This window comes from Paralichthys olivaceus, chromosome 4 (assembly GCF_024713975.1).
Source record: "Paralichthys olivaceus isolate ysfri-2021 chromosome 4, ASM2471397v2, whole genome shotgun sequence".
In the NCBI taxonomy this organism is placed as follows: domain Eukaryota; kingdom Metazoa; phylum Chordata; class Actinopteri; order Pleuronectiformes; family Paralichthyidae; genus Paralichthys; species Paralichthys olivaceus.
Genome location: NC_091096.1, coordinates 16,186,360 through 16,213,492, shown reverse-complemented (window position 1 = coordinate 16,213,492; position 27,133 = coordinate 16,186,360). Strand labels below are relative to the sequence as shown.

Below are 27,133 nucleotides of genomic sequence, written 5' to 3'. Positions count from 1 at the left end.
GATTTTAAGCTAAGACAGTAACTTTTGGTTCAAAACCCTTGTGCCAGTGTAACACTCGACCAATTTTCTCTCACCATGCATCGTAGTTTCCATAAGGCAGGAGCAACCAAGGCCGGGCTGCTGGGCACTAAAAGCGTGCGGTTTTATATGAGATGTGAGGCCATAACCACCTGGTCACAAGGCTATTTCAGCCTGCTCTTGGTTTGGCTTTGGACCCCAATTCCGTCTGCAGTATCCACGGCCCACCGGCTCACCCCCACAGACATGGAGAAAAGCTTCTCCTTGGTGTTGACATCTTAAAACAAGGAAAAAGCTCTGTGGTTGACCTGTGATCCTCTCTCTCTCCCCCTGTGTTTTTCACTGTTTGTTTCTAACCCATGTGTATACACTCTGTTCAGCCTGAATGAAGGAGGTAGTGCAGAAAGCTGTCACTATTAGAAGAGAGCGAGAGTGAGACAGAGAGGGAGAAAGGAATTAGTAATGGCAGTAGTCCGTTCAAGTTGTTCGGGTCTCTCAAAGTTACCTCCGCATGACCCACAAAAACAGTGATTTTGTTCAGGGAAAAGGCATTTTGGAGCCATTACTCAAGCCATTGAGGTTGTGCACTCATATGAAACAAGGACGGGAGGGTGGGCGAAAAGGCGAGGAAAGGTATAGCGCCGAAGCTCAATTGCAAACGTAGCTTTTATGCTGGATGAAAGCAGAACTTCAATTGGCGAGAGCTTTCAGAGTCCTGTGTATGGGTCGCATTGAAGAAAAGGCATACAGTAATGTTACAAAGCCATTTCTGCAACACTTTTGCACAATTACAGCCTTTCCTCTAAAAACGCGTTGTTTATAATAGGTGACTGAGACAACAATTGCACCCGAGTAGCTTTGAAGCCGGGAGCTCTGCAGAGAGTCACGGCACAATGCGCGAAACATGTGACAATGAAGAAGAGCGTAATCTTCATAAACCAACAGCAAATCACCATTTAACCACCGCTGTGTGTGGTGTGTATATTCATGAATAATGCTGTGTGTGAGTGTTTTTTAAATCTTTGTATATTGTGACAATCTCAGGGTTTGCCTTTTTTCAAAATGAGTGCAGTGAGACAGACGTCCCTCCTCCCATCAAACTCCTCTTATCAGTACAAACCATTTAATGCTTTCTGCAGTAACGGGGGCCACAGTGGCCTGATGTTGTGACACCAGCTGCCGTGAATTCACCCTCTTTTATGTGAAAGGGTAATTGTTTGTGACGCAAAGCCCTGCGCTTATCCACAACCCAACACGATCATAGGCTTACGTAAGATAAATCAGTCATAAATCAATTTACCAAACCGTATATTTCTGAGTTGGCTTTTTTAGAATCAGGCGTGTTTTTGGTAATGGAGTAATCCTTTTTAATAGACAATACACACACCCACGCTGTTCTTTTTACAGTTTGATGGATTAGCTTTTCTGCTGAAATTCCAAGGATGACATCCTGGAGTGGAAATCCAGGTGTGGTGATTCTTATACCCCCCCTTCTCTTTTTGAATGAGGAAGCTAGAAATTGCAGACTGGGTGGGTGATGAGCCATTAAAAGACAGAAGATAGAGAAAGAAGACACAGGCTTGTATAAGTGGTGTCTTTTCATTATCAAACGTTTACTATGTGGGATAAAATCTTAATGATGTGATATTGATGCATATGATAAAGAGATTGTGAAAGGTGCCATGAATCACAGTCTGGACCAACCGACAAAAACTTAGTCCGACGAAAAAGAGGTGGTCTGAACCATGGTTCGGATCATTTGCAGTGTGAACAGTTATTTGGATAGCTTGGACTTTCTTTGCCTCTGATAATATATAATGTGTGACTGATGAGGATTTGCACCATAATGATTTTATAATGCCAATGAACTAACTAAGTTAACTGGTCCATTCATTTTCTCCATTTCTATTCTTTTTCAATGCACTTTTTTCAAAAAAATTAGCAAATACAACAGTTCAAACTAAAACTCGCCTACGTCAGATGAAAGCCTATCTACAAACCAATCAATGTCCAGTATAAGCAGACGCAGCCCACGTAGGTGATAAAGTCACATGCATATCCTACAAAAGTCTTTTGTGCGCTCTCTAAATTACAATGCGAAACCAAAACTAACCAGATCACATGTTTACAATTTGACAAAGACATGAACGTTGATCCAGACTTTCAGGTTTCACTTAATATCAAAATAATGTGACTACAGTGATATAATGACTAATTTATTTCAGCTTTACAGCCAGAGCCAGCTTTTAATTTTTCTCTGTCCTTCTTTAACCTTATAGCCAGTGCACTCAGTCATTTAAAATACCGTATTGCTGCTAATCTGACCTCTAATCCTCATTCTACCAATTAACCACAGAGGTGAAATGTTGAAATGGTTCACAGCGCTGTCTTCCAGCTAAAAGGATTCATCACCTCTCAGCTATTTGTCTTTCACTCCCTATCATCCCTCCCTTCCTGCCTTCCTTCACCTCCCACATCCTCTCTTTCATGGATTCACATCCACGCGGGTGTGGTGGGGGTCAAGTGGAGCTCAGGTGTGCTGCAGACAAAGGCGAAGAGAGTGCGAGTGAAGCTACTGTGAACACATCTATTTAACTCCAGCCGCCTGTGGCTAAAACACTGGCCACGGCCATTCAGCAAGCAATGCTGTTTTCTTTAACCAATCGCAAGGCGTGACGTTGGAAAGTGAAAGTACCTGCAGCCGTGTTCCGGCTGGCCTCAGGTGTGACAGACGGGCCTGTCAGCAAGCGACATGAAACACCTGGGTAGGAACACTAGCCGGGGTAGCTCTCATGCTTTACTGCTGTCTGGATCAGCTATTTGCTGTTTTGTCTTTCCACTCTGGATTAGCCCCATCAAGAGCACGGGGATGGTTGAACTCCATCGGCGGGTTCATCCCTTTGTGTCTCACCTCCTGCATCCTGAAGCTGACTTACAACTCAGCTGCAGATGGGCGTATGGGCTCACTCACTTGTGTGCTCCAATACAGTACCAGCAGATGTAGCTAAAAAGACATACAGTCAAACATGCACATACATACACACCTGTCATAAGGGTGTGGGAGTCATGCTGACTTACTTCTTTCTCTCTCTCTCTCTCACACATACACACACACACATACAGAGGAAAGACAGCCACCCACAGAGACACCTTTCACACACTTTACACCGAGAGAAGATCACTATCCTGAGGATTTATAGATCCTAATAGACATTCCTTGCGGTGCCCTGGATGAGATGTCAGAATTGATGGCATGCAGACTTTTATTACCTGGTATGGTGTGTGTAATTAGGTTAAATAGATGGGGTTGGACACGCATGGTAAAGGCTACATTTCCCACCCCAGCTGGATTTATTGGCCACGCTCCGCTCTCCGAGGTCTGCTCTAATGCACTCATTTGCATGGGGGCACATGTAGCTGATGTGTGTGTTACCGTTACGTCAACCGCTAAGCACAAGGGCCAGCTTATGAATAGTTTGGTTCAGTGGTTGGCAACAGCCTGGCCCGCCAACTGTCTATTAGCTATGATATGAAAGCTGCCTGGCAAGTGTTAGATTGATACTTGACACGTCGAACAAAGCTCATTGTCATTGTAATTACTATACGTTGAGTCTTAATTTCATGGTCGTCCATATTGCCAGTGTGATAGGGCTGTCTGTTACTTACATCTTCAGTAACAGCTGTCTATTCAGCCAGTGTATCCATCCGCCTTTCATATGTTCAACAGCCTCAGAAATAACGACTTCATAATGACTATAATCACTTCAGATGTAATTATAAAGCATAGCCATTGGTACAATTAAACAGTATTTTCTGAAGAAACATACCACTTTTTTTCCTCCTCCAGATGTCCAATCAAGTGTAAATCACAGATAAACTAATAGCGGAGGACTATATGTGTTATGACCCATTCATTGAATAGACTTTAAAAGGGATCACTTTATACCAGTTACTCTGTCATTTGCTGGAGGGTCCATCCCATCTGTCTGTTGAGGACAAGCTGATAATGAAGTGTATTAATGAAGTAAGTTGATAATGAGAGCTAGCTGGCCAGCAGTAATGACAGTGTGGGAGTGGAGGCGATGGCAGTAGCCTGCAGTGGTGGATGTTACTGTTCAGACTTTTCTGACCTTCACAGATTCCAGTTTCCCCTCCAATACCCATCATCAGATTGTATCATTGAAGGGGCGTGAGTGTGTGTGTGTGTGTGTGTGTGTGTGCGTGCAAATATGGGAAGATGATCTCATCCACCAAGGTCTCCCCCCCTTCCCTAGTTTGCGGGGAACAAAAATAATCTTGCAAAGAGGGACGTTCACATTCACACGCGTTCATGCACACAGCCCACCTCTGCCTCCAAGGCCAGGCAATTGGTTTGGCGCAGCTGAACCATGTTACTCCAGACACACACACACGCATGCACACACAAGTTCAGACTCGCATTTCCTTGAACCTATGCATCAGGACGAGCATCAAGCCCTCCGCTGGGATGTGGGATGCTGCAATTTGTCTGATATCCCCTTCAACCTCTCTGTCTCTTTTTCCGTCCATCTACCTGTCTATGTTTTCTTTCTCTTGCATGCACATGCGCTATTTCCCTTTCACTCTTTTTATTCCCTTTCTTCCTCAGACTGAACCTCTTGACGCTCACCACTTTTTCTCTGTTCCACCCTTCCTCACCACCCCCGGGCTAGGAGACAGCAGAGCGGGGTCTGCTGAAGACAGGGCCCATTGACAGGCTAGAGTGGCAGTAACTTATTGTCTATTGATGGAGTGTGACAAATCATGTGGGAACGCAGGGGTGCGTGGCAGTGAGAGCCAGGGTGTTGAGTACGTGAGCGTGCCTGCATGTGTGTTTGCATCTCAGATGTGTGTGTGTGCGTGTGTGTGTGCCCGCATGTGTTTGTGACTTTTTATGTCTATGCCTGTGCGTGTGTTTGTGCGTAACGTCTTAGTGTGGGGCAGGCGGGCATAGCCGGGACCCTTCACAGCTCATTTAGCCCAAATGGGGCCACCTGGGTGGTGAGGGGGCTCAGCGGGAGGGGGGTGGGGTGGGTGCCTGGCACTCCGGAGCCCCGCTGACAGCCTCCAAATATAGGGGCTCCGCCGGCCTATTAATCAACACAGCCACTCTGACAAATCACCACAACTATGACCTAATGAGAGGGGGAGAGAGGAATGAGGGACAGGAAAGAGGTAGAGGCATAATGGAGGAGGTGGAGGAGGCAGGGGAGGGGGTGTACGGACGAAGGTGGACAGGCTGTAAGCGTGGAAGAGAAAAAGTGACAGAGAGAGCCGTGGATTAATGAAAAGGAAATGAAAGAAGGAGTAGCCTGACATTGCGACTGGCAGTGCGGGCCATGGGGGTATGTGCCATGAGGTAATAAGAGGAGAATGCTAGCACAGTTGTCATCGGTAGCTGATCGTCGTCTCTCCGGACCTCCTCACAAACCAATTGATTTGTTATGAAAGGCCAAATCATGCACTCCTCCATGTAAGTGTGAATTAGCAAAGCACCCACTCAGCCCCACTGATTCTCCATCCCTGCAAAAATAAATCAGACTACCAATGCTTTCTGGACACTTTTATTTTTTTGCAGATGCCTCATTGCAAATTATAGGTGAGAAGACGTTTGAGTTTGAGTGCAAACAACATTGATGTATGTCTCCTTCTCTGGTTCCCACCCTGAGGTGAGCTAGCATCTAATCTCCCCACTACCAATCCCAGGTCCAAATCACATTAGCCAGGATCAGAGGTGAAACTGGAGCTTTTCAACAGCAGCCTGTTCTCACTAATGAACCCCCATGGCCATCCACTGCATATTACAGCCACACTGAGTGAGGGCGAGAAACTTTTGCAATAATCATTATGTAATTGCACAATGCCCGGGTTTCTATTGCCCTGACATTTCAAAAGCTCGATAGCAATATCTTTATGCTCCTCTAGAGGGAATATGTTTGGAACGGCTGTACTGTATATGATTGATGGTTTTCTGAGGCTAAGCAATCTACTTTGTTGTAATTACATAATGCAGTGTCCATCTGAAGTTTATACTATACAATATTAGTTTATTTGCAATGAATTTTGTGTTGTGAACCCAGATTGAATTAGATGACATTGATTCGGTTGGTTTAAGTGACCCAGCTGTTAAGTCACTCAATCAAGAGAATACAGCCCCAGCCTACACCACCACCTACACACACACGTGCACACAGTGGGGTCCAAAAGTCTCAAAGAATGGGAAAGTGGTCTCAGACTTTATCTATACTTCCATCGACAGCGCCTTCTGTTCTACCTCATTCTCAGAACCTTTACAAAGTCGGCATTGATAACACAGCTCTACTTCTCTGTGGCCAATTAACATGCGGCCTGCCACTGAACACCAAAGTGAATATTCAAAAGCAGCTCCTTCCTATTGACTTGTATCTGTCTGCTGTGCTGTCCAGTCATGGGATCTATGTGATGTACTAAGCCCCGGCCTGTCTGGTCCATCGACTGGCCCAGGATGGAAGGCCCATAGAGAGGATGCACAACTGCATGCTCCTCCCATCCATTACAGAGTTATAGTAAGGCTGCAACAGCTACTGCCTCTGAATGCGTGGAACAGAAAGAGCCACACAGACGTCTTGTTAGGTATGCACACACCATCTGCTCCCAGTTCACGCTGACTGAGGCTCATTGATGAAAGTGTTACACATTCTGTGTGTGTTTGTAGCTACATCTTCAAAAGATTAATCTCTAACTTATATAAAAGGGTTTTATTCAACCAAGGTGACTAGAGAAAGGCACTTTTCAATGAGTGAGTCCTATGAGGTCCGTTTTGTGTATTTTGTAGAGATGGTCCAATGCCAGCATCAGAAAAAACTCAATACTGTTGAAAATGTGGGATCTGGCCTCAGCAAGCACACACATCAATGTATTGATACGATACCACGTTTTTTAAGTATATTAGTTTCACTCTGATAAAACTGCAATATTCTGTGCCACTCCAAAGCAGCAGTTGGACTGTACTGCCACTGAACTACGTTTTTAAAGCTGTGACAAAGAAGTGATTTCAGGTAGTGAAGCGATGTGCACCGTACACAAGACTTTCGAGATGTGGCGCTAGTGTTGCCGATCACAATACTATCATATATATCAATCTCATAAAGTATTTGAACAATCATCACATGAAAGAGCACGAGGAGTGAACAAAAGTGTAAGGAGGAAAAAAGAAAAACTTCAGCAAACTTTGGAAATTTGACCAAGTCAGCACCGAAGCAACAAAGATGTCCCACAAATTAATTCTTGTGTATTTTTAGATTTATTTAGTTGTGTTGTGTTTTAGTCATGACTGTCAAACTAGATAATAAAAGAACGTATTAACCTGAGGGCCATATGCAGTTAGTAGCATACAGCTGTTAAAATAAGTTATATAAGTTGTTATTATTTAAAATGCACCAGTATCTAATCCGTTCACTTATCATAGTGTGTACCAGGAAGGGAAAATCCAAACATCTCTATTCTATAATCTGTACAGATACAACAGCCTCAACTCTTAAATCTGTGCTGCTTTACAATCGATACCAGTTGGAGCTTTTACTCGCTATTTTAATCAGTGGTTTGTGAAAAATTATATTGTGTCAGACGTTTCCACTGTTTGCTCATTTAAACAAACACTTGTTCTCAGATGAATGATTATAAAGAATGCTCATGAATCAAAATACACTGATTATAAGGATTAAATCTGTCTTCTGATCCAGTGTTCTGCTGGACAGTTACTGTAACACCCCCTTCAGCCCCATCAGCAGCTGCAGCTGTGCGGCGCATCACGCTCCCTGAATGCAAAGTGATAGAAATGATGAATGTATGAATGTAAAGTTAGATGTTTACCCTCTCTATTTCTAAGGCCTTTGCACATCAATAGCTATCTAATTAATGAAGGGAATAGAGAAAAATTTGGAGGTGAATTGCAATGCTTGTGATTACTCACACTAAGCGTGATGTGATTTACGTAATTCTCTCAATTAGCAAATAAAGAAATTCGCACCACGGGAAAAGAAATATGAAATTTACATCCAGCTATTATGACCAGGTGCTCCTTTTACTTACTGAAAAGAAAAAAAATATGAAATACCTTGGTTATTGAGATGAAACCTTCATGGTTCAGAAGCTTAGACTGAACAACAGCTGCTTCAGGACAGATTTCAGGAGGACAGTTTAATCAACTGCTGCAACAGTTGGCACAAAGATCATCGTTTTTTTTTCACAAGTATTTAATTTGACAAAGGTCCTGTTTGTTTGTCCCAGCTATGTGTATTTGGTTCATTCTTTTTATTCAACAGTCACAAGGTCAACTGTTGCTTCATCCTTGCTTCAACTCATCTACATCATATCCTTATAAAAAAAAATTTAAAAAGTGAGTAATGGCTAAAGACAAATATGTTCAATAAATCTACAAATAAACTCTATGTCAGACTGGAAAGAAGAGGAAGTTGCTCTTAACTACTACTCCTTCAAAAAGTGACATTGTCAAGAAAACACATTCTAGATGTGTACATGTCAGAGGTGAAACTTTGGAAAAATCAACCTGGATGTGAAATCTTACATTGACTGTAAATTAATCACACAAAAAATGTATCTAATTTGCCGTGGCCTTTAATATCCCTGTATTGCGTGAGTAACATGAATCTGCTCTGTAATCAAAATCTGATCCATCTTTGTGTGTAATATTATGTATTTTAATTAGACCTCCTCTTTAAATTTCGGCCTCTGTCCCATTGTCTTAACTGCCCCTTAATTGAATCCTATTGAGTTGTGGGCAAGGTCAGTAGAGACAGATTACCAACATTCACCATTTTTTTCTCAAAAGACAGAAAGTGACTGATGTGATCTGACATTTAGTGTTGATGACGGCAGCCTCAGACAGTAAAGTAGCATATTAGTGCCCCTCACCTCCCTTTATGACCTACACCGCCAAGTACATTAATGTCACTAATGTGCCGAGTGCTTCCTGACACATTAGTGCCACAAAGAAATGAAAGTGAGAGTCGATGAAAAGACAGCAGAAACTTCCCGACAAAGGTTGAAAAATCCAGTTGTCATGTTGAGTTGTTTCTCGTGCCTGTAACTTAAACATGAATGTCGGTGTTAACCCGTGATTTTCATAGAATTTGACAATGTTTGTATTTTGGTTGTAAGAAATGCAACACTGCCAGAGGGCTGTGTGTATTTGTGTGAGCGTGCGCATATATGCTCTCCTGAGCTGACAATAGACCTTTAGAGCATCAAAATCCCTACAAGGTGAGGCACAACTTAAAAACGTCTTTTCATCGCCTTCCTTATCTCCTGCACACTGCTGTTGGCAGCAAGAAAGAGACCGAAACACCGGGAGAGGGAGCATTATAATTTTATTATAAGGACACAGAGGGTAAAATAGAGCACGAGTGATAAGGATCTGGAGATTAGAATGGAGCAGAACAATAAATTATGCAAAGTGTTTGAAAACACATACAGCTATAATTAAGTGACATTTGATTTTAAATGAGGTGACAGCAAGGATTTATTTATCTCCTTAACCCCCAAAACTGACATTAGCATAGTGGAAAATGAACCGTTTGAAATGGTAAGAGTACAAGGCCCCGATCTGATACACCATAATAGAGCACCCCCAACCAAGGACTAACGCACACATCAAGAGAGAGAGAGAGAGGGAGAGAGAAAGGTGAGATCAATGTCTGCATGGAGTAATCACAAAACTGTGGGAGCCCATTGCTAATAATATCATTACTTAGTATGACACAGACTGGTGTCAGTTAGTTAACCTAAGCTTTCGACACCTCAAAACATGCACGTTGTATTTGCTGGCATCTGACACTATTGTACCCCCACCAAGGAGGTTATGTTTTCACCCGTCAGTTGGTCAGGATTCCACAAAACATGGTGGAAGATGACGGGACATTTGGTGCAGATAAAGCAAATTTCAAGATAGGTAGCTTTTCACCAGTTTCCCAGGGAATAATTCATGGATCTCAATGAAAAATCTATTAGTGAGTGCAATTTGGTGCAGATCTAAATAAAAATCCATTTGTGGTTTCATTGGGGGATGTTGTGCCTTGGCGGAGGTATGTACTCTACTGAGTGCCATTCTAGTTTAGTTTGGTTTTATTTAAAGACACATGGTACTTCTCAAATAACCATGTGGTGAGAGGATCCACTTTGTGATCAATATCTGAAGCTTTGGCAGTTAGCCTAATGTATTGTGTGAATACCTGTAGATTCAATGTCTTCAAGGAGGTTTTTACCTGCTGTCCTCTATGTGAAGACAATGAGGGTGAAATTCCAAAACAAATATTAAAATGGATTTTTCCTCCATACAATGATATAAAACTGCAGTGAGTTGCTCAGCCAGCATTTGAGAGGCAGAGGCTTCTTTTGTGTCCAAAAAGCAAATGGCTGTCATCTGTCAGTTGACCTGTGATTTCAGTTTTTGATTTTATGCAGAAAGTCAGCATCAATGCTGCAGCTGATCAACTTTAAGGCAAGGAATGTATACGTTGTAATAACACTTACTTAATGCACCCACAATGCATCTGTTGTTGTATTGTATCAGTTTTATTGGCCTAAATGTGGTGTTTGATTTTTGTTTTTTTGACAGTGCTCCACCAACTTTAGTTTTATTCTAACATATCTGCTTATTCTTTAGCTCAATCACTCACCGCGAAGTCAACCACACTGGCAACTTACCCAACGAAGCCACTACATAAAAAAGTGGAATATGCTGAAATATGCAATTTATTCATAGCGGCTATGGAAATGATATATAGCTGGGTTTGAATAGAAGTTTTGCCAGATCAATGTCTGAGAGCGAGGCCTTTGTCTGAGAGCAAGTCGCACTTTCTCAACCCCCAGTGCTCCTTAGTAGATTTCACAGTTTATATATGCACAGATGACAAAGAGGAAGTACTGAATAAGTAATAGGCTATTTCCTGGTAGCACACTGAGGTGAAATCACAATGAACATCTTTTTTCCCCTCTGTATGCGGTTCAGCAGGGATATCGCTTGAGTGAATGCTTGTTCTCGGTGTTTGCGCTTGAGTGTGTGTGAGAGAGCAGGGGCAAAATCTAAAGCTACTGACTGTTTATCTGAATCAACTTTGTTCATTAATTCATGGGTAATATTTTATGCATTTGGTGACAAGATTTAAAAGAGTATACCCAAATGCAGTCACAAGACACGGAGGGAGACGTGTGTGTAATCTGAGGCGTTAATGATTATTCCATAGAGGAAATCGGGGGCCTGCAGATCATCTGGTGGCAATAGAGAGTTTAAGGTACAGTTGGATGTCATGGGAAGGACGAAGGCAGCAGGTGAGCTAAGGTTGAGGACAGGTGAATATTGGCTTATAGCAGCAGGGAAACATAAACATGGGAAACATAATGGTCGACTTTAGAGAATCAGTTGACAAAGATGGGACATTGGCAGGAAACAGCAAAGCTTACAAGTTTACAATAAAATGTCCAAACTATTCAGAAGCAACCCACAGCAAGACTGACAAGGGAGACTTGATGAACTGATGAGGGACAGAGTGAAGACGTCTTCTTAAATAGACTGGAAGAAGCTGGGGAATATTTATGGAGTCAGCTGGGACCAAGGCAGTTCATAAAGATCCAGTCGTAACATTTGGCTAGTTCTGAAAAGAACCTAAGGGGGTTTAAATTGAGGCTGTGACTAACTTAAGCCATTTTCAGACATCAAATCCAGAAAATCAGGACTTTGCCTTTCACATATGGAGAACGCAGCAGGAGAAGTCTGGGTCAGATATGGAAACAGGAAAATGTCTGAAGTACTTCGGCGAGGGGTGGTGTCTGGTTAAAGAATGCAGGAGAAAGCAAATATGTAAATAACATATAAATTCCACTACTGAAACCACAGCACAGTTTGTTTACAGCACAACACCAGTGTTGATTTATATCACCCAAAAGCTTTCAAATTGTGTTGTTGACCTCTTCTACATGTGTGGCACATCTTTTTCGACCTGAGATATTTGTATTCCTCCAATTTCGCGTCTGTCGCATGTTAGAAACGTCATCAACATTCTGCAGAGATTTTACTCTGGGGCTGGAAGGAATGTCCGGAGCACCTGACTCTGACATTTGCGTTCTCACATACAACTAATCCAGATGATTTCAGAAGAATATCCAGGGTTCAGTGCATGTCTCAAAGCAGTAGTAGCTCATTTTTGCATTCAATGTGATTGTGTTTGTAATAACATTAAATAAGTGCATTTCATCAAGTCATATATTCAAAATCTTTCTCCTCTGTATTTCTACCCTCTGCCTGTCCACTTGTCTACATCTTTCCCTTCATCCTTCTCCGTTTGTACTTCTCTCTCTTCGGGTCATGGCAGACTATGGGGAAAACAGAGCAACAGAAGGTGAAAGAAGCGGGTACTCTTATGGCATATGGAGTAGGTGTGATTAGACTGCCATGCTTAGATATACATACTATAAGGTATTACCAAAGGTATAATTGTATTGCTGTCGAGAAGAGAACAGTAAGAAATACATGTAAATGTGAATGCCAATGATGGAATACAAAAGTTGGGGTTTATTTGGAGTTTCTTTTTGGTCTCTTGTACAAATAACTATCATGCCATATGTGGTGGGAGTGTGAGAGGCAGTGTAAGACAGTTGTCAGATTTACACTGGGCATGGCTGAAAGGTGCCAGGGTGCTTGGCTTCCTTAATGAAGGGCCTTGCTTTAATGATTTACAGTAGCTCAAGGGAGAGGGGTCACACACACACACACACACGCACACACAAGCGCATAGACATGCTAGCATTCCCCCATGTCACAACCTTCCTCTTGGGTGCTGTTTCAGTGAAAGGTGCCAGCCTGCTCAGCCAAGCTCCTAACAAGAGCCAAACAGTCAAGAGACTGAGGGGGAAGAAAGGAAAGGTGAACTAAGGTGGGGGAGATGGGGAGGTTGAGGTGGGGGAGATAAGAGGAGCAGAGAGCTGTCAACCTCCTGGGACATGTGCACAGCTCCATGTGTGTCTGTTTGCAGCCGCTGCACCGCACTGACCACAAGATGTCGGAGGTGTAGGTTTGGCAGGTGTTTGGTTATTTGCTGTTGTCCCTATTTTTACTGCATGTAATAATACATTCACAAACAGCAAGGTTTCTAAATTGGACCTTACCTTGTCAAACACAAACATGGGCCCTCACACTTCTTTCCTCCAGAGCAGGACTTGATAGATCCCTACCCACAGAAGCAGAGCAAGCCTATCTGAGGAATGTACCGAGCTGTGTCCAATAGACCAGTGCTCAGTCACACTGTGGTGGACAAGCCGCCTAATGATGTCTGAAATACCAGCACAACTGCTATGATATGCTGTGATAATTGCTACCCTCCTGTCCGCAGTACAAATAAATGTGGAATTGGTTGGCAAACACATTAATATGGAAATATCTACATTAATTTGGAGCATGGTCTAAATTATTCAGTAATTAAACCACTGCAAATTTACACAAACTTTCCCCCTGGATGACTGGGGAGAATAGCGAGGAGCTGGAAACAGTATTTGAAATATGTGGTCACATGATGTGAATATATAGTCGTATTACACAAAGTAACAATAGTAGCTTGCAGAAAAACAAAACACACACACTAACAGAAATGCATATGGAACCCAAGCTTAGAGATCTTTGTCGGAGCAAACATTATTTTAATTCATCCTCTACCACCTTCCCAACCCCCCCACCATCATCATCACAACCATCAATGCACAAATAAATGACTCTTCATTGTGGAGGGAAAACAATAATAGAGAAACTCACATCAACGTCTCTGTCTGTGTATTTTATTTAAAATCAAACACCAACTTCTAAGAACGTGTTTGTTTAAAGAATAGTTAACTTTAAAAAATATACTACAAACCTGTAGCGTTTCTACAGCATCAGCATTTCAATTAGGAGAGACTTACAGAGAAACAAATTAAAAATGGGTAAGTCATAATTAAATAAAATTTATTTCAACCAGAGGAATAGATGTTGATGCTTAGACCCCAGCGGAGACTAGAACACCATGGAAGTTGTCTGATGGATTTGGTTCTTTAGATTTGAGCTTAGACAGCAGTGGTGATGAGGAGGAGTTGAGCATTAAGTTGGGATGTGTCATGAAGGGCTTCTAGTTGGATGATTGAAAGGAGAGGGGCTGTGTTTAAAAAAGCAAATGTCTGATTCTGACATTTTCCAGAACTTTTCCTGCCAGCCTCCAGGTTAAATGTCTGGAAAATGTCCTTTGGGAGCCTGTGTGAGAATACAGCAGGATATTGTCCAGAAATTTCAAATGTTGTGTTGTCGACTTAAATGAAACTGGTAAAAAACAACTATCTCAGGATGAAAAAGATGTGTCATACATGAAGAAGACCCAGACGAAGATGTCAACTTGGAAAGACAATGCCAGTGTCGATACGCTGTAAACAAAAGCACTGTGCTTTCTGCAGCAGAATTCATTATCTCACCTCCTGTGCTCTACCCAGACACCTGAATGTTCTGGACACTTTCCTATTGTAAACGCATCTGACTTGTTCAATCTCCTGCTCTGTTCTTCAAATGTGAAAGGCAACGTCCAGAAAATGTCTGGAGCTATTCATTCTGTGCAATTCATGTTTGAAATTGGTTATATTAGCCTATGTTATACATATGGAGAGGCGCCTGTGAGCTAGTTCAGGCAGCCACCTCGAGCTGCGCTGCTCTAATCATGTGACATACCTCACTCTCCACAGTCATCTATAATACACACCCACCTTATCAGGCGGTCCATTTAAGCAGAGAAACATTTCCCATCAGTCCCTTTGCTTGCCCCGCTGCTGCACCACTATTGCTGCCAATTGCTTCAGCAACCACCCCAGCATCCACCTGTAGGCTCCGACGGGGGATTACAAGTATTTGCTCATCACTCCCATCATATCTATGTAATCATGTCATAGGGAGTGATAACGTCAAACACTAACCTGTTCTACTGTTACAACAAACGTTTGAATGTGAGTTGTCTGACTGAAATATGGTTAAATGAATCATAACATCTGTAAAATTTGTCCTTATACACCGATGGATTCTTTCTTTTCACTTGAGATCAGCACAAAGTTAAACATCTCTCCCTCCACATGTCTCTATTGTTGGGCACCTCATGGTATTAGTAGAATGTGTGTACACTATATATGTCTGTGTGGAATGAGTTTATGAAAAATGCCCTCTGGACTCCTTGTTTCTTGGATTTGGAGTTTTCGAACCATGGTGTTTTTTGTGGTTTTGTGTCTGTGTGTGCTTCTGTCCATGCTCTTCTGTGCCCCTCAGCTTGGGAGCATGTGTCTGTGCCAAAGCACGTACGAACGTGTCAACTTGTGTAACTGTGGATGTCCCTTCAAAGGGCCTTCACAGATCTGTCCGAGGCCCTTTGATCAGGAACTCTGTGACTCGCTGCTCTCGGTGGCCCCCGAGATGGGAGGGTGTGTGCTGGGTGGTATGACGGGTCTGGTTTGAAGTTGGGGAGACTCGCACACACACACAAATATAATAGCATCCACACACACACACACACAATTTGAAGATTGACTCTCTGTAGCATATTGAAGTGGAGCTTCATTCTAATATGATACATCAAGTCTGTTATTGTAGTTTTTGATACACAAAGTCAAAATGTTATCATTTTACAAGATCAGAAAATCCACCGTCCATAAAGAGCTCGTTTGAGTGAGTAAAGTTAGAAAGGTTTAAGGTTAAGGCTCAGTCATTTATACTAAACACAGCAGCCGCAGACTAAAGCTACCAGCTCATGTCTACTTTGAAATACATTTGCTTTGTTGTTGCGCATTTTTGTCCTTGTTGATTTAGTGTGAGTCTTGTAGCTTCTGAGTGGACATCACTTTGGATTGAGATGAATTTCAGGTAGGGCCCTAATGCTGAGTGGCATCACCGTGCCATACGGACATACTGTAGCCATGACACTGAGTTGATCTGACAATAGAATGGATCAGTGTAGCAGCTAGCAAGTCAGAAGGTAGAGCATAATCCCTTCTGTCAAGTCTCTGTCTCGTCAATATTCAAATCCAGCCGGCTGTCCAATGGCTGTCAGTTACAATCTCCCTCCGGCTCGTGGCCCGGAGCAGGCACATATCTAAATTGAATTGGATGTTTGCTTCTCAATGGAAATTGAGTCAAAGAGATGACCCCCCCTACGCACCCCACACCTCACCCCCCAGCCTCTCCAGCTCCTGTCTTGTATTGTGAACTTGTCAGTTACCCCCGATTGAACCAGATTTTAATGTACAATATCCACTCCTGACTAATAACTACTAACTTTTTTTCACCGTAACCTGAGATCAAGCTTGGACAGATGTGTGTCTCAAGTTGGGACTTTGCTTGCATAACAATTAATGTGCTTCACTTAAAACTACTGACAGGTCATGAACAAGACACTCTCTGTCACTTCCTAGATAGTACTGAAATGTTCTTTCCTGTTAGAGTTTATTGCCGTGCACCTGGATGCACCGCAGCGTTGCCTGTGAAAAACTGAAGGCCAAGTGCAGGGGCATGAAATGAGATGACATGGACTTACCATGGCTACACTTGGTCTGAAACATACAAGCACATCCTTGTTTGGTTAATCTTCCATTCGTCTAAGAAAGGCTCATTTATGCTGCCTTTACATACAAAAGAGATCCGTCAGTTTCAAACAAACAACTGTCGCTGCCCACGTACTTCCATGCGTTCTGTACGTTGACTTGGTTGTGAAGGAATTCATCCACAAGAGGGCAGCGCAGAAACGAGAGATTCTGACAACAACAAACATGGTGTCAGTGGAGTTTGTTATGATACTGTACCTCTAAAGAAAGTCAAGCAAAGTTTCTGACCAGCTCTTAAAGTCTCTCCTCAAAAAGTTCCACTGTTGAAATTTCTTTCTCATGTTTTATGGTCATCTCGCATGGTCTATTGGCCACACTGCCCCCCATGATTTCTGGTGGTACTACTCAATTTGGTGCGGAGTATGAGGATAAATGAGCCTTCACCTCACCTTTACCCATCCCCTTTCAATCCCGAACCTTGAACTCTGACATCAGCAAGAAGTTCATCCATCTCAGTTCAGCTTTCACTGAGCAGACTCCTTATTCTCTCTGCTAGTTTTCTTTACTTGTCTCCAAAGTTTTGAAATATCATCGTTCATCTGTTTCTTTCTTTCTTTACAGAGGGTGAATCTGAGTGTCTTGTTTAGCAAAGGGACACTTGTCGATTGCGGCCAAACTTTGTGGTGCACACATAAAATATAAATATAATAATAATATAAAAAATCTTTTCAAACTCATCTGTCACTCTAACCTCGGGTTCTAACCTCAAATGAGTTGTGTGAAGACACGACGACCACACAAAACGATGTCTGTTGACAACAAGTAACTTGATCCCAAGGGTCTAAAAATGAAAGCTGTTCTCACACTGGTGAAAATGACAGAGAACAGTTAACCCATAGCTCTTTCTTTCTCTCTCTGCAGCTCTCCGTCTTGTTCAGTCCCTCTTCTTCTTCTTCTCTGACACATGTCGCCCTGGCATGCATGGAAAGCCCTGACCTTTGGAAAGTTTAGCACTTTAAATATTTAGGCTTGGGTTATGATGGATCCTCCAGGCCCTGCAGCAATGTGCGAAGCCTCTGATTAGGACTGCTGTCAGAGTCATTTAGCCGAGTGTCTGGCTGCTGGTGGCGCTCTGTGTTTGACAGGCGAGCCTTTTAAACAAACAGTGGTCCCAGTGGCAGAGCGGGCAGGGCACCCAGTGCAGCACAAACACACAGCGCTGTGATAGAAACCACTCAGCCCGCTGACAGCTGCGGAGGAAACCACTGGCCACTGTCTCTCTGCCTCTCATGATCGTTCAAGCACTTTGTCTTTCTGCTCACTCACTCGCCTACCTCCGCCCGTTTTATTTTGATGCCTTTCTTTTTTTTTTGTTCTCTCCATTTGATATTTTCTTCAAATATCAGTTTACTTACTCTTTTGTTGTTCTGGTAGCTGCAGATCAAGGTTTCATCTGTGTTACAGCAAGATTTTGAAATTTGATTGCAGGATGATCTCCGAGCAAAGCTTATGCTCTTAATTTGTCAGACATCACTACTCATTATCAGCTGGAAATCAGGATGGATGCTGTGCGTCCCGCGCCTGGGTACAGTCCCGTGATTAGGACAGCTTACATTGATGTTCACGTTGAAATACATCTGAGCCAGCCTTTTCATCTCACTCTGAGACAATCTCCCGTGGCATCAATCCTGTAAATATATGACTCTTAATATGTGTGTCCTACTCTGTATTCAGAGGAAGAGCCAAGTCAGCAGCTCCAGTATTAATGCATGAGAAATGAGCAGAGCCCATAAGAATTAAAGGGTAAGGCTTCCCTTATTAAGATGTAAATTCTGGGGGAAAACTTGCCGAAAATGAGGATACAGTGAAGTTATTGTCAACTTTAGCCTACTTATGCATTTCTAAGAGGCATTGTTGTGCTGTACTTGTTGAAATTAGATACACTCAGCGGTGCACCTTGTGTGTGTTTTTGGCCCATTTGTCAGCGCAGGATCAACCAATCTCAACAAATACGCAACTTACACTTTACGGAACAATTTTACACTTTTGGCAACATTATCTAGTGACAGCATACATGGCAACTATTGTGGTAATTCAATCTCTGTCTGTGTGCGCTCCCTCTTTTTTCCCCACTCTCGCTCTCTCTTCCTCTACCTCTCTCTCATTTCAAATTTGCACTTAACACCTTCCTGGGGAAAGGCTTCTCATTCATCAACGGTGTTTGTCCCGGTGACAAGCGGGGCGCCTCCTGCATATCAATATCAGCTAAGACAATGCTGAGCCTGTAACCTTCAGCTAAATGTCATTCTGCTTAATCCTATTTGAAAATTAAACATTGAAAAACCTTTAGCGCACCTTCCTGTCTCACCCTCCTGTCTTTCTCCCTCCTTTATTGGCCACCACTCCTCTCCCAGCTCTCTGTCCTCCCTCACTCGCTCTCTGATGTTCTTGTTTTGCTCCCCGTGTGACATTTGTATTGTTTTTGTTTTGAGTGTTATTTGTGTCCCATAATGGTTATTTAGTGGAAACGATTTTAATTTTATGTCACTGGAAAAAAATAATACAAGGGCTGTTTGTCTTCCCCTAATAGTCATCTTCATTCCTCCTTTACGGTCTGTAGCAGTCACCGAAGACATGCTTAACTACCTCCCTCCTTTTCTATTTAGAGGTAGTCCACTTATTCTTTGCCAAATCAAATGAGTGAGATTTATAAAACAAAGAAACTAGCTACCAGGTGTACATGGACGGAGAATGCACTCTCATGAGAAGAAGCCTCTCTGTCAAAGCTTCATATTTACATGGAGAGATCTTATCCTTACTGATGGTTAATTACCACACTGACTCTGCTGGGGAAGCAGAGAAAATCCACACACACTCCATGACAGTGTCTGAAACTTTACCTCTGTGCTCTGCATTGAGAAACCCGCTTTTTATCATGCATGAAACATGCATGATATATTTGCCGTTTTACCTCGTCTCTCTGCTAACACACGTTTGCATCACTCACATGCGCCGAGCACAACTGTATGGTTACATATTTGAAGATACAGTGAGGAATCGGAAAAGGAGGGAGCGCAGGATAAAAGGAGAAGCAGAGATTGCAATGAAAATGCAATCATTTGCCGTCAGACAGATATAATTCCCCTCGGAGGGAGTGCGATGCGGCGGCTCAAAGACAACCTCCGTCCAGCTCTCCATATGGATTTGATTGACCACAGTCACTCATCTAGGGATTCCACTGAAATACTGTGGGTGAATTACAACGTGACTACCTTTGATGTCTTCTTATTGAAGCCCTCTGTCCACTCCATAGCTTAAAGAATTAGAAAATGTGATGGGGAGACATATTGTAGGAGCGGTTGAACAAGGCAACAAGATATGAGAAGCAATTTCCCTCAGGAAAATTAGTCGGCCAAAGAGGGACGGCTTCTGCAGTGGCGACACTGTGTCTTAGTCACAGGGAGGGTAACAGGTGGAGTCTATCAAGACCTGCATTGGGATTTATTTGATGGGGAGGCCGGACCATGAATGTCTTTGGAGGCAAAATCCGTTGTTCTGACGAACGTGACAAACCATCCAAAAACATTATTCTCTGGTCAATTTTTACATATATGGAGCCTCTACACAAATCAAACATCAGAAGTAGGTTATGATAGTGTGACCTGCAACTAAAGAGTAAACCTAAAAACACAATAACAGAAACAACAAAAACTTGAATGGCTGAAATGTCACATACCTCTCCCACGCAGTGCAACAATGGGGGGGCACCCTTATCAGGGTAAAGTGCACCCCTACGTCCCCCAAGAGTGGACGTAGGGGCGCACTTTACCAAATGTCCAAAATTGACAAAACAAGCCTATACATGCCAGGTAATAACTTTAATCTTGTGTAACTAAAATTAAATTAAATTAAATTAAAATGCACATTGGATTCTGTGACGTATAATACTGCTGTATAGTCGGCACTGCCACATGAGCATCACATTGACAAAAGAGGAAGAGAAGTAGAAGCAGAGAGGAAAAGTGTGAAACTGACCCACACAGCATGAAAGAAGAAAGAAGAATACTCCCATATGAGAAGTTAAGGAGTGAAAATGTCTCTTGTAGAGGCTTGAAGAGTTTCTGCTTGAGGAGCGTGTGAGAATGTATTTTGGACAGTCGGTTACACCTCACTGTTTGTTGAACCCAAGCGGAGCTGCACACTGTGGGGTCCTTTCTTTCATAGCGAAGAGGCACAGGCTCACAAACAGATATAAACAACATTTTGCTGCTGCAGTGATCCTGTATTTTTTTCTTGTACAAAAAGAGAGCAGCGCAACTTGTAGTTTATGTGTCGAAACATTCACTTGGTTTCTTTCTAGCTGCTGCCTGGTGCGTGTTTTTATTTGAGACTTGGCGTGAAATGTTTGTTAATATTAAAAGAGCTGATGTTCACTCTTGTTCTGTCCACCCACTCTCTGTGCTGTCTGTGCTTTCCAGGTGGGAGATGCAGGAAGATGCAGAGCTGGATGATGGAGAGAAAGCGATGGTGGAAGAACTTAAGAAAGCCTATTTTGTTTGCTGCTGCAGTGCGGGACCAGAGGACCCTCCTGATGCTGATGACACACAAGCAGTGAAGATCCACAGGGAAACATCTGATAAAAGTGCTGCCCAATAAAAGTCCATGCAAATGGAACTATTTTACCACGTTGCAAAATCTTGCTCATAACATATACCTGCAGCTCCTGTGGTTGTAGAATGTATGAGTGAAAGAGGGTTTGTGCATTTACTGCATGCAGTGAGATTGCACTATATGTGCATGAAAACGTGAGTGAACGAGAAGGTGAAACAACAAAAAGAGCGAGGGAGACAGATACACATGCATCACACAAACTCCCCGTGCTTTTCTGTGTTGCATCAAATGCATTTCATCTTTTTTTGAGCGCATCTCCAGAAATCAGTTCTGGGAAATGGAGAACCCGGATTTGTTTGCCTGGGACGAGATGTGACTCTGTGATCATTGTAGGTAGTTGAATTTTTGTGTGAGTGTAAAGACATTGGTGTCAGCGTACGTTCTCCTGGTTCCTGAAAGAAAACATCAAAAATTACGAATGGGAAGCAGAAAGATTTTTTGATTGTGCTGTGTCCCAAAAAATCTGCCCCATGCTGTCATATCAGTCAGTTTTTTGTGCAAAGCCGAGAAAACATTTATTTCATGTGTAACACTATTGCTCTGTATATTTTTCCAACTGTGTCTGTATTTTGTTATTTATGAGATGGAGAGAGAGAGAGGGGGAGAGAGGGGCGTAGAATTAAACATTAAACAAAAGTAACATCACATTCCTACTTCACCGCCAAATGTGCTCCTTCTATCGTGTGATCAATTTGTGTGATCTCTGAGCAGTTAATCATTCATTTTGATTCATCACCATGATGTTACATTCCTGGATACACACATCACATGTCCTTCCCTGTTATATTTGTTGTTCAAATAAGAATTAAATAACTCAAATCATGCTCCTTCAATAGGATGTCATTTTAGCTCACAAAGTGCTACTGCTGTGCAATTCCTGAAAGATAAGGAAAACACCTTCTTCTCCAGAGAGAGATGTTCCTTCCTTGACTAGATTTTTAATGCAATTGTAGAGAGATTGTAATCACCAAACCACTTAGAGAATATGACTCAGCTGAGTTCAGCTTTTGCCTCTGAATAAAGGCACAATAGCAACAACATTAATCTTTTCTAAATTAACTTGATTTAACACAATAAAACAATTTTATTTTGGTGTTGCAGGTAAAAAAAAAAGTCAAATTACTGTTGTAAGATTAGTTTTCTCTCATCTCTTCTCCTTTTCCTCTCCCTCCCCCTCAGAGGAAACACCTGAAGGGTTATCCATTTGTATTTCCATTGTAGACAGGTGATAGGCTCAGGAGACATCTGTCAGTAAAGCTGACAGTATAATTCACAACAAATCATTACAAAGAAAGATTCATCACAAAGCATCAACTGAATTTTTATTGTAGGGAATTCATTTTAGGGATTATCAAACCTACATAAACACCTTTAGAAACCCAGAGCTCAGCGTGACATATTTATACAGGATCAACGGTGACAGCATTTTGACTTCTCTCTAATTCCTTTTCAACCGAGTCCCCTCAGTGCATTTGTGTATTGTCCACAGCAAACATGTTGGGTTTATTTGTATGTTCATCCACAGAGTTCAACAAGCTGTATGTCAATGTACAGCAAACCGTCATGTTAGGTTTATAGGACGACCATCTTTTGTTTTTATTTCTACTCCACTACAATGCATTGTGTTTCTTGGTCACATTGTTTTTTTATTTTTAAAGGTAACACAAGGGAAATTGGTCCACTGATCCAACATGTGCAGCAGCAGCAGCATCACTGATGAAGAAAGGATGAAGCAGACTGTTGCATTAGGGCTACAAGTACTTTTACTTTTAAGACTTTATTAGAATTCAAAGCAATGTTAATGTGATGCTTTCACTTGAGTACATTATTGTCTATTTATTGGTAAAATGATTGAGTTCTTACTTCACCACTGAATTTTCCAAATCTAAGTGAAATGACCAGTCACATGGTTGATTTATCAGACTTTTATTTTCTGTCTGAACAAATTTGTCATTTTAATCTTCCAAGTCCAACTCGTGTGACGTGAATCCACACATCTGGTCTCATGTGCTGCGCCCAGGGAGCAAGAAGCATCTCCTTTGTTGTGTGGAACGTGGTGGGTATCAGTGCCACAATATGTCATCTCTGTCTCTTAACTGGGTCTCCCTTCGCTGCATCTCCGGTGCTCTGCTTGAGGAATCAGGGTAGCACAGCTCCCCAGAGAAACCGCTTCAACTTCTGGAGGCCGTCCACAAGTAGGGCACCCAACTCAAGTTTAACCAGGAGGCCGTTCCTGAGAATCAACAGCACGTGGCGTCAGGTAAAGTCGCAGGTTAGTGGTGGAAACGGGGGGACAGGGTGTAGCAGGTGGATTTGGTTAAGCCACCAGTTCAAACAAATCAACTTTCTGCGGGGTTGAAAGATGGCTAATGACAGAGGAAAGAGAAAAAGTTCTGATAACTCAAATCAGTTTTCCTCTAATCTTTGATTTTTGTCAAGATATCAGATTATTTGAACATTAAATGAAACTAAACCATGTGAGAAATTTAAATTGAATGCATCAGAAACCACTGGTTTAATCTTTAACAATGTGAAGTATTGTTATATCATTGTGCAAAATATTCATCTGAAAAGCAACCAACTAAAGCAGTCAAATAAAAGTAGTGGAGTAGACAGTACAATATTTCCCACTGAAATGCAGTGGAGTACAAGTACATCAAAACTATCCTTATGTACAAATATTTTGTAGCTGGTTTAGCTGTTTACTGTTTAGCAAAATAAATAATATTGTCATTTTATTACTACATTTTAACATCTTTACATGGTGCTGGGTGTATTTTAAATAATAACTATATCATCCCTATAAAACAGTGGGAATAGTAACAGAAAGTATAGTACTTTATATTGACAGGATATATAAATTACACACACACACACACACACACACACACACACACACACACACACACACAGTAAACATCTGGATGAGCAGCAGCATTAGTGTGTGTTGTGCTACTGTGTCTTTAAATCTCCCTTCCAGTCCGTTGCCCCGGTAACCCGGAAGCGCCACAAGCTCGTGCGGCTACGCGCGGCTCCGAGTGCTTCCTGTTGTAGCAAACCTCCAGGAAGCTGAAGCGTGTGGACACTCGCGTTTGTACCGATGGTGCGTGAGTCGAGCGAATAGCGTGCGTGAGTCTCCTGTACACAGCTGCTGCTCCTCTGCGAGCGTCCCCGCGTCATTTCACTGAGGCTGCGGCTGCACGCAGAGCAGCTGCACACATGTCGGGGGGTCTGACAGTAAAATAAAGAGATGTTGCTGCAGCAGAGAGTTCAACAACTATCACCACTTGTGCTGGGTTTGCGTCATGAACTCAGAGGCTGCACGTGAGCAAAAGTTGAACGAACACACGGTGCCACGGTGGGCAGCAGCAGTGTCAACAAACAGTTGTTGTGAAGTGTAAACGCGTTGTGTTATTGTTGTGGGACTCAGTTGATCCAGACAGACAGAAGCTTGTAGCATGAGCAGGACTTGTGGCTCTGCAGTCAGCAGCAAGCGTGTGTAAACTATGGCACGTGACCCAGTACTGTTGATATCGAGCTCTCACCTCGTGCTCTTGTTTTGTTTCCACCTGGGACAGGATGCAGCTCAGTGACCTCCAGCAGCTCAGGACTCATGCTCTCTCATCTTTGTGCTGCCTCACTTGTCCTGTTCTTACTGTGGACCGCCATGGCCCAGGTCGCCGGCCAGGAGGACAGAGAGAAAACTACTGCACTCAAAGGTGAATAGAGACGTTTGTTGTGACAATAAAAAGTTTGGTGGTGGTCATGAAAGAGTAGAAGAGAGGGAATACTGGTAGTGTAAAAGAAGCTCTACAAACTTTAACTGTGTTCAGAACATACATGGTCAGTTAAAGGTTCAGTGTGTAAGAAAGGGACCTGTTGGCAGAAAATGAACATAAAATAATCCTTGTGATGTTTTAACTTGTGTGTAATCGGCTAAATTGTAGTTTACTTTACTCTAGAATCAGCCCTTTATATTTAAATACTTTATATTTACATCAGGAGCGAGTCCTCTCTACAGATGCCACCATGTTTTTTTTACAGTAGTCCAAACTGGACAAACTAAACACCCTTTTGAAGTCTCATGGGTAAACAGCGTTGCAGCCAAATCCAGTACAATTGAACTAACTGGTGACCGATTCTTCAGAAACAACAGAGAAAACACAACATTTCTCCATACTGCTCCTGTGGTGATCAAGTGTCCGGAAGCTCCGATATTCACATTCGACTCAAAATGTTGCCCATGTTTTTATCCTTAATGTCCGCCACCGGAACTAGTAATGCTACCAGAACTATGCTACCAGAACTGGCTATGCTACCGTGCACCCTTGTGACAAAGATTTGTGTGTGTGAACGCGGCTCCAAGGAGGATATCAGAGGACATTTAGGCTAAAAACATGGTGTAAATTAAAAAACTTTTCAAGTTGAATATGAATGTCTGGGCTAACAGACACTTGGGTGACACAAACAAAACCTCCTTGGCTGAGACAATTAATGTGTCTGTAGTCACAGGAATAAATGCTTGAATAAATGCAGCAGGAAAACTGATTTTGTCTCATATTGTTATCAGGGAATGTCTATTTCCTCTTATTCCGGGTAGAGAATGTATGCCTTTAAAAATCCAATACTATTTAAAAAATTGTCCCATCAACTGGAAGCTTCACCTACCACTTCATATTTAAACTTTCAGCTGGCTCTCAGAGTAGATAACACAAGATGGGAAATGTCCCACTTAACCTTGAGTCAAATTTATTCACCCACCCTTTAGCACACCAATATGTGTAATTTGTTCCCCCCCAGGTTTCTTTCTGCCTCAGTGATAGAATTTGCAGAAAAAATGTCAATAGACATTTTTGGTTAGTATTTGAATATCCTCTTTCCTCCCACTTTTTTTCTGCCACTTGAGGATGATGAAGTGCTCTTGGTTTGAGGAGGGAAGCATAGCATTTGCTTTGTTGCTTCATAACTTCACAAAATGGGAAGACATGATCAAATGTAGTTGATTTTCCCTGGATCTTATTATGATATAATGTGATTGAAATTATGATTTGAAAATTGGATGTTGACTTTGTTTGAAGAAAGTGAACTTCACAAATTCGTCTCACCTTTTTTCTTTTCTCTCTCTCTCCTCAGATTTGCTGTCGAGAATAGACTTGGATGAACTGATGAAGAAAGATGAACCTCCGTTCACTTTCCCCAAAACACTGGAGGAGTTTGAATACACCTTCAGTGAGCGTAAGTTCATTTGTTAGTCAGAAGCCACAAGTCTCTGAGTGAGTTCCATGGCATGCACACGCAGCTTCAGCTTTAATAGATAAAATATCTGATGATGTCTAAGTGATGAGAATGACACTGACGGTCATGGTGAAGTATTTTAGCTCAGGTAAACATGAGGTTAAATCCTTGGCTCTGGATTTGAGCTGAAACCACATGAGGTCTGGATATAAACTGGAGGAAACATGGCTGAGTCCTCTCTCTGTCCTGTCGTTTATAGCAGTTGTTCCCAATTCATTTGGCTTTTGAGTCGCGAGCCCTTGAATTGAAACAGTGTCAGCTTTCAACCCTTTGTCACAAACTGAAATGATTCACCTTCGAGTGATATTCCCCATGAAACGTATTGCATTGTTTCATTTGAATCCTTGTCTGTCTAAAATGTCAGTAACAGACAAATATTTTCCCTCTCTTTAGTATTCTACCTTCTATGATGTTGTGATCCTTCAGATTAATCTGGTGCTGAACCCCACATTAGGAACTGCTGCTCTGTAGACTTAGATCCTGCCTCTGTAGAAAATGTCGGGACGGCGAGGGTCGTCCACAAACCAGGACATCGGTGGTT

At 42.3% G+C, this 27,133-nt stretch overlaps 2 protein-coding genes across 7 annotated transcripts in view; both read left to right on the top strand.

Moving 5' to 3' along the window:
- The window catches only part of kiaa0825 (KIAA0825 ortholog), a 118,001-nt gene extending 96,051 nt beyond the window's left edge, over positions 1–21,950 (top strand). For both annotated transcript variants that reach the window (XM_069523912.1, XM_020093598.2), the window contains exon 23: positions 21,105–21,950. In XM_069523912.1, the coding sequence (XP_069380013.1) occupies positions 21,105–21,282 (178 nt within the window). In that variant the 3' untranslated portion in view covers positions 21,283–21,950. The remainder of the gene's footprint in view (positions 1–21,104) is intronic.
- Positions 21,951–24,243: 2,293 nt separating this feature from the next.
- arb2a (ARB2 cotranscriptional regulator A) overlaps positions 24,244–27,133 on the top strand; it is a 150,384-nt gene continuing 147,494 nt past the window's right edge. For 2 of the 5 annotated variants that reach the window (XM_069523913.1, XM_020093648.2), the window contains exons 1-3: positions 24,244–24,400; positions 24,876–25,016; positions 26,431–26,532. In XM_069523913.1, coding sequence (XP_069380014.1) covers positions 24,911–25,016; positions 26,431–26,532 — 208 coding nt within the window. In that variant the 5' untranslated portion in view covers positions 24,244–24,400; positions 24,876–24,910. Of the gene's footprint in view, positions 24,427–24,466; positions 24,656–24,875; positions 25,017–26,430; positions 26,533–27,133 lie in introns of those variants that run through there. The other 3 variants (XM_069523914.1, XM_069523916.1, XM_069523915.1) reach the window with 3 other exon arrangements.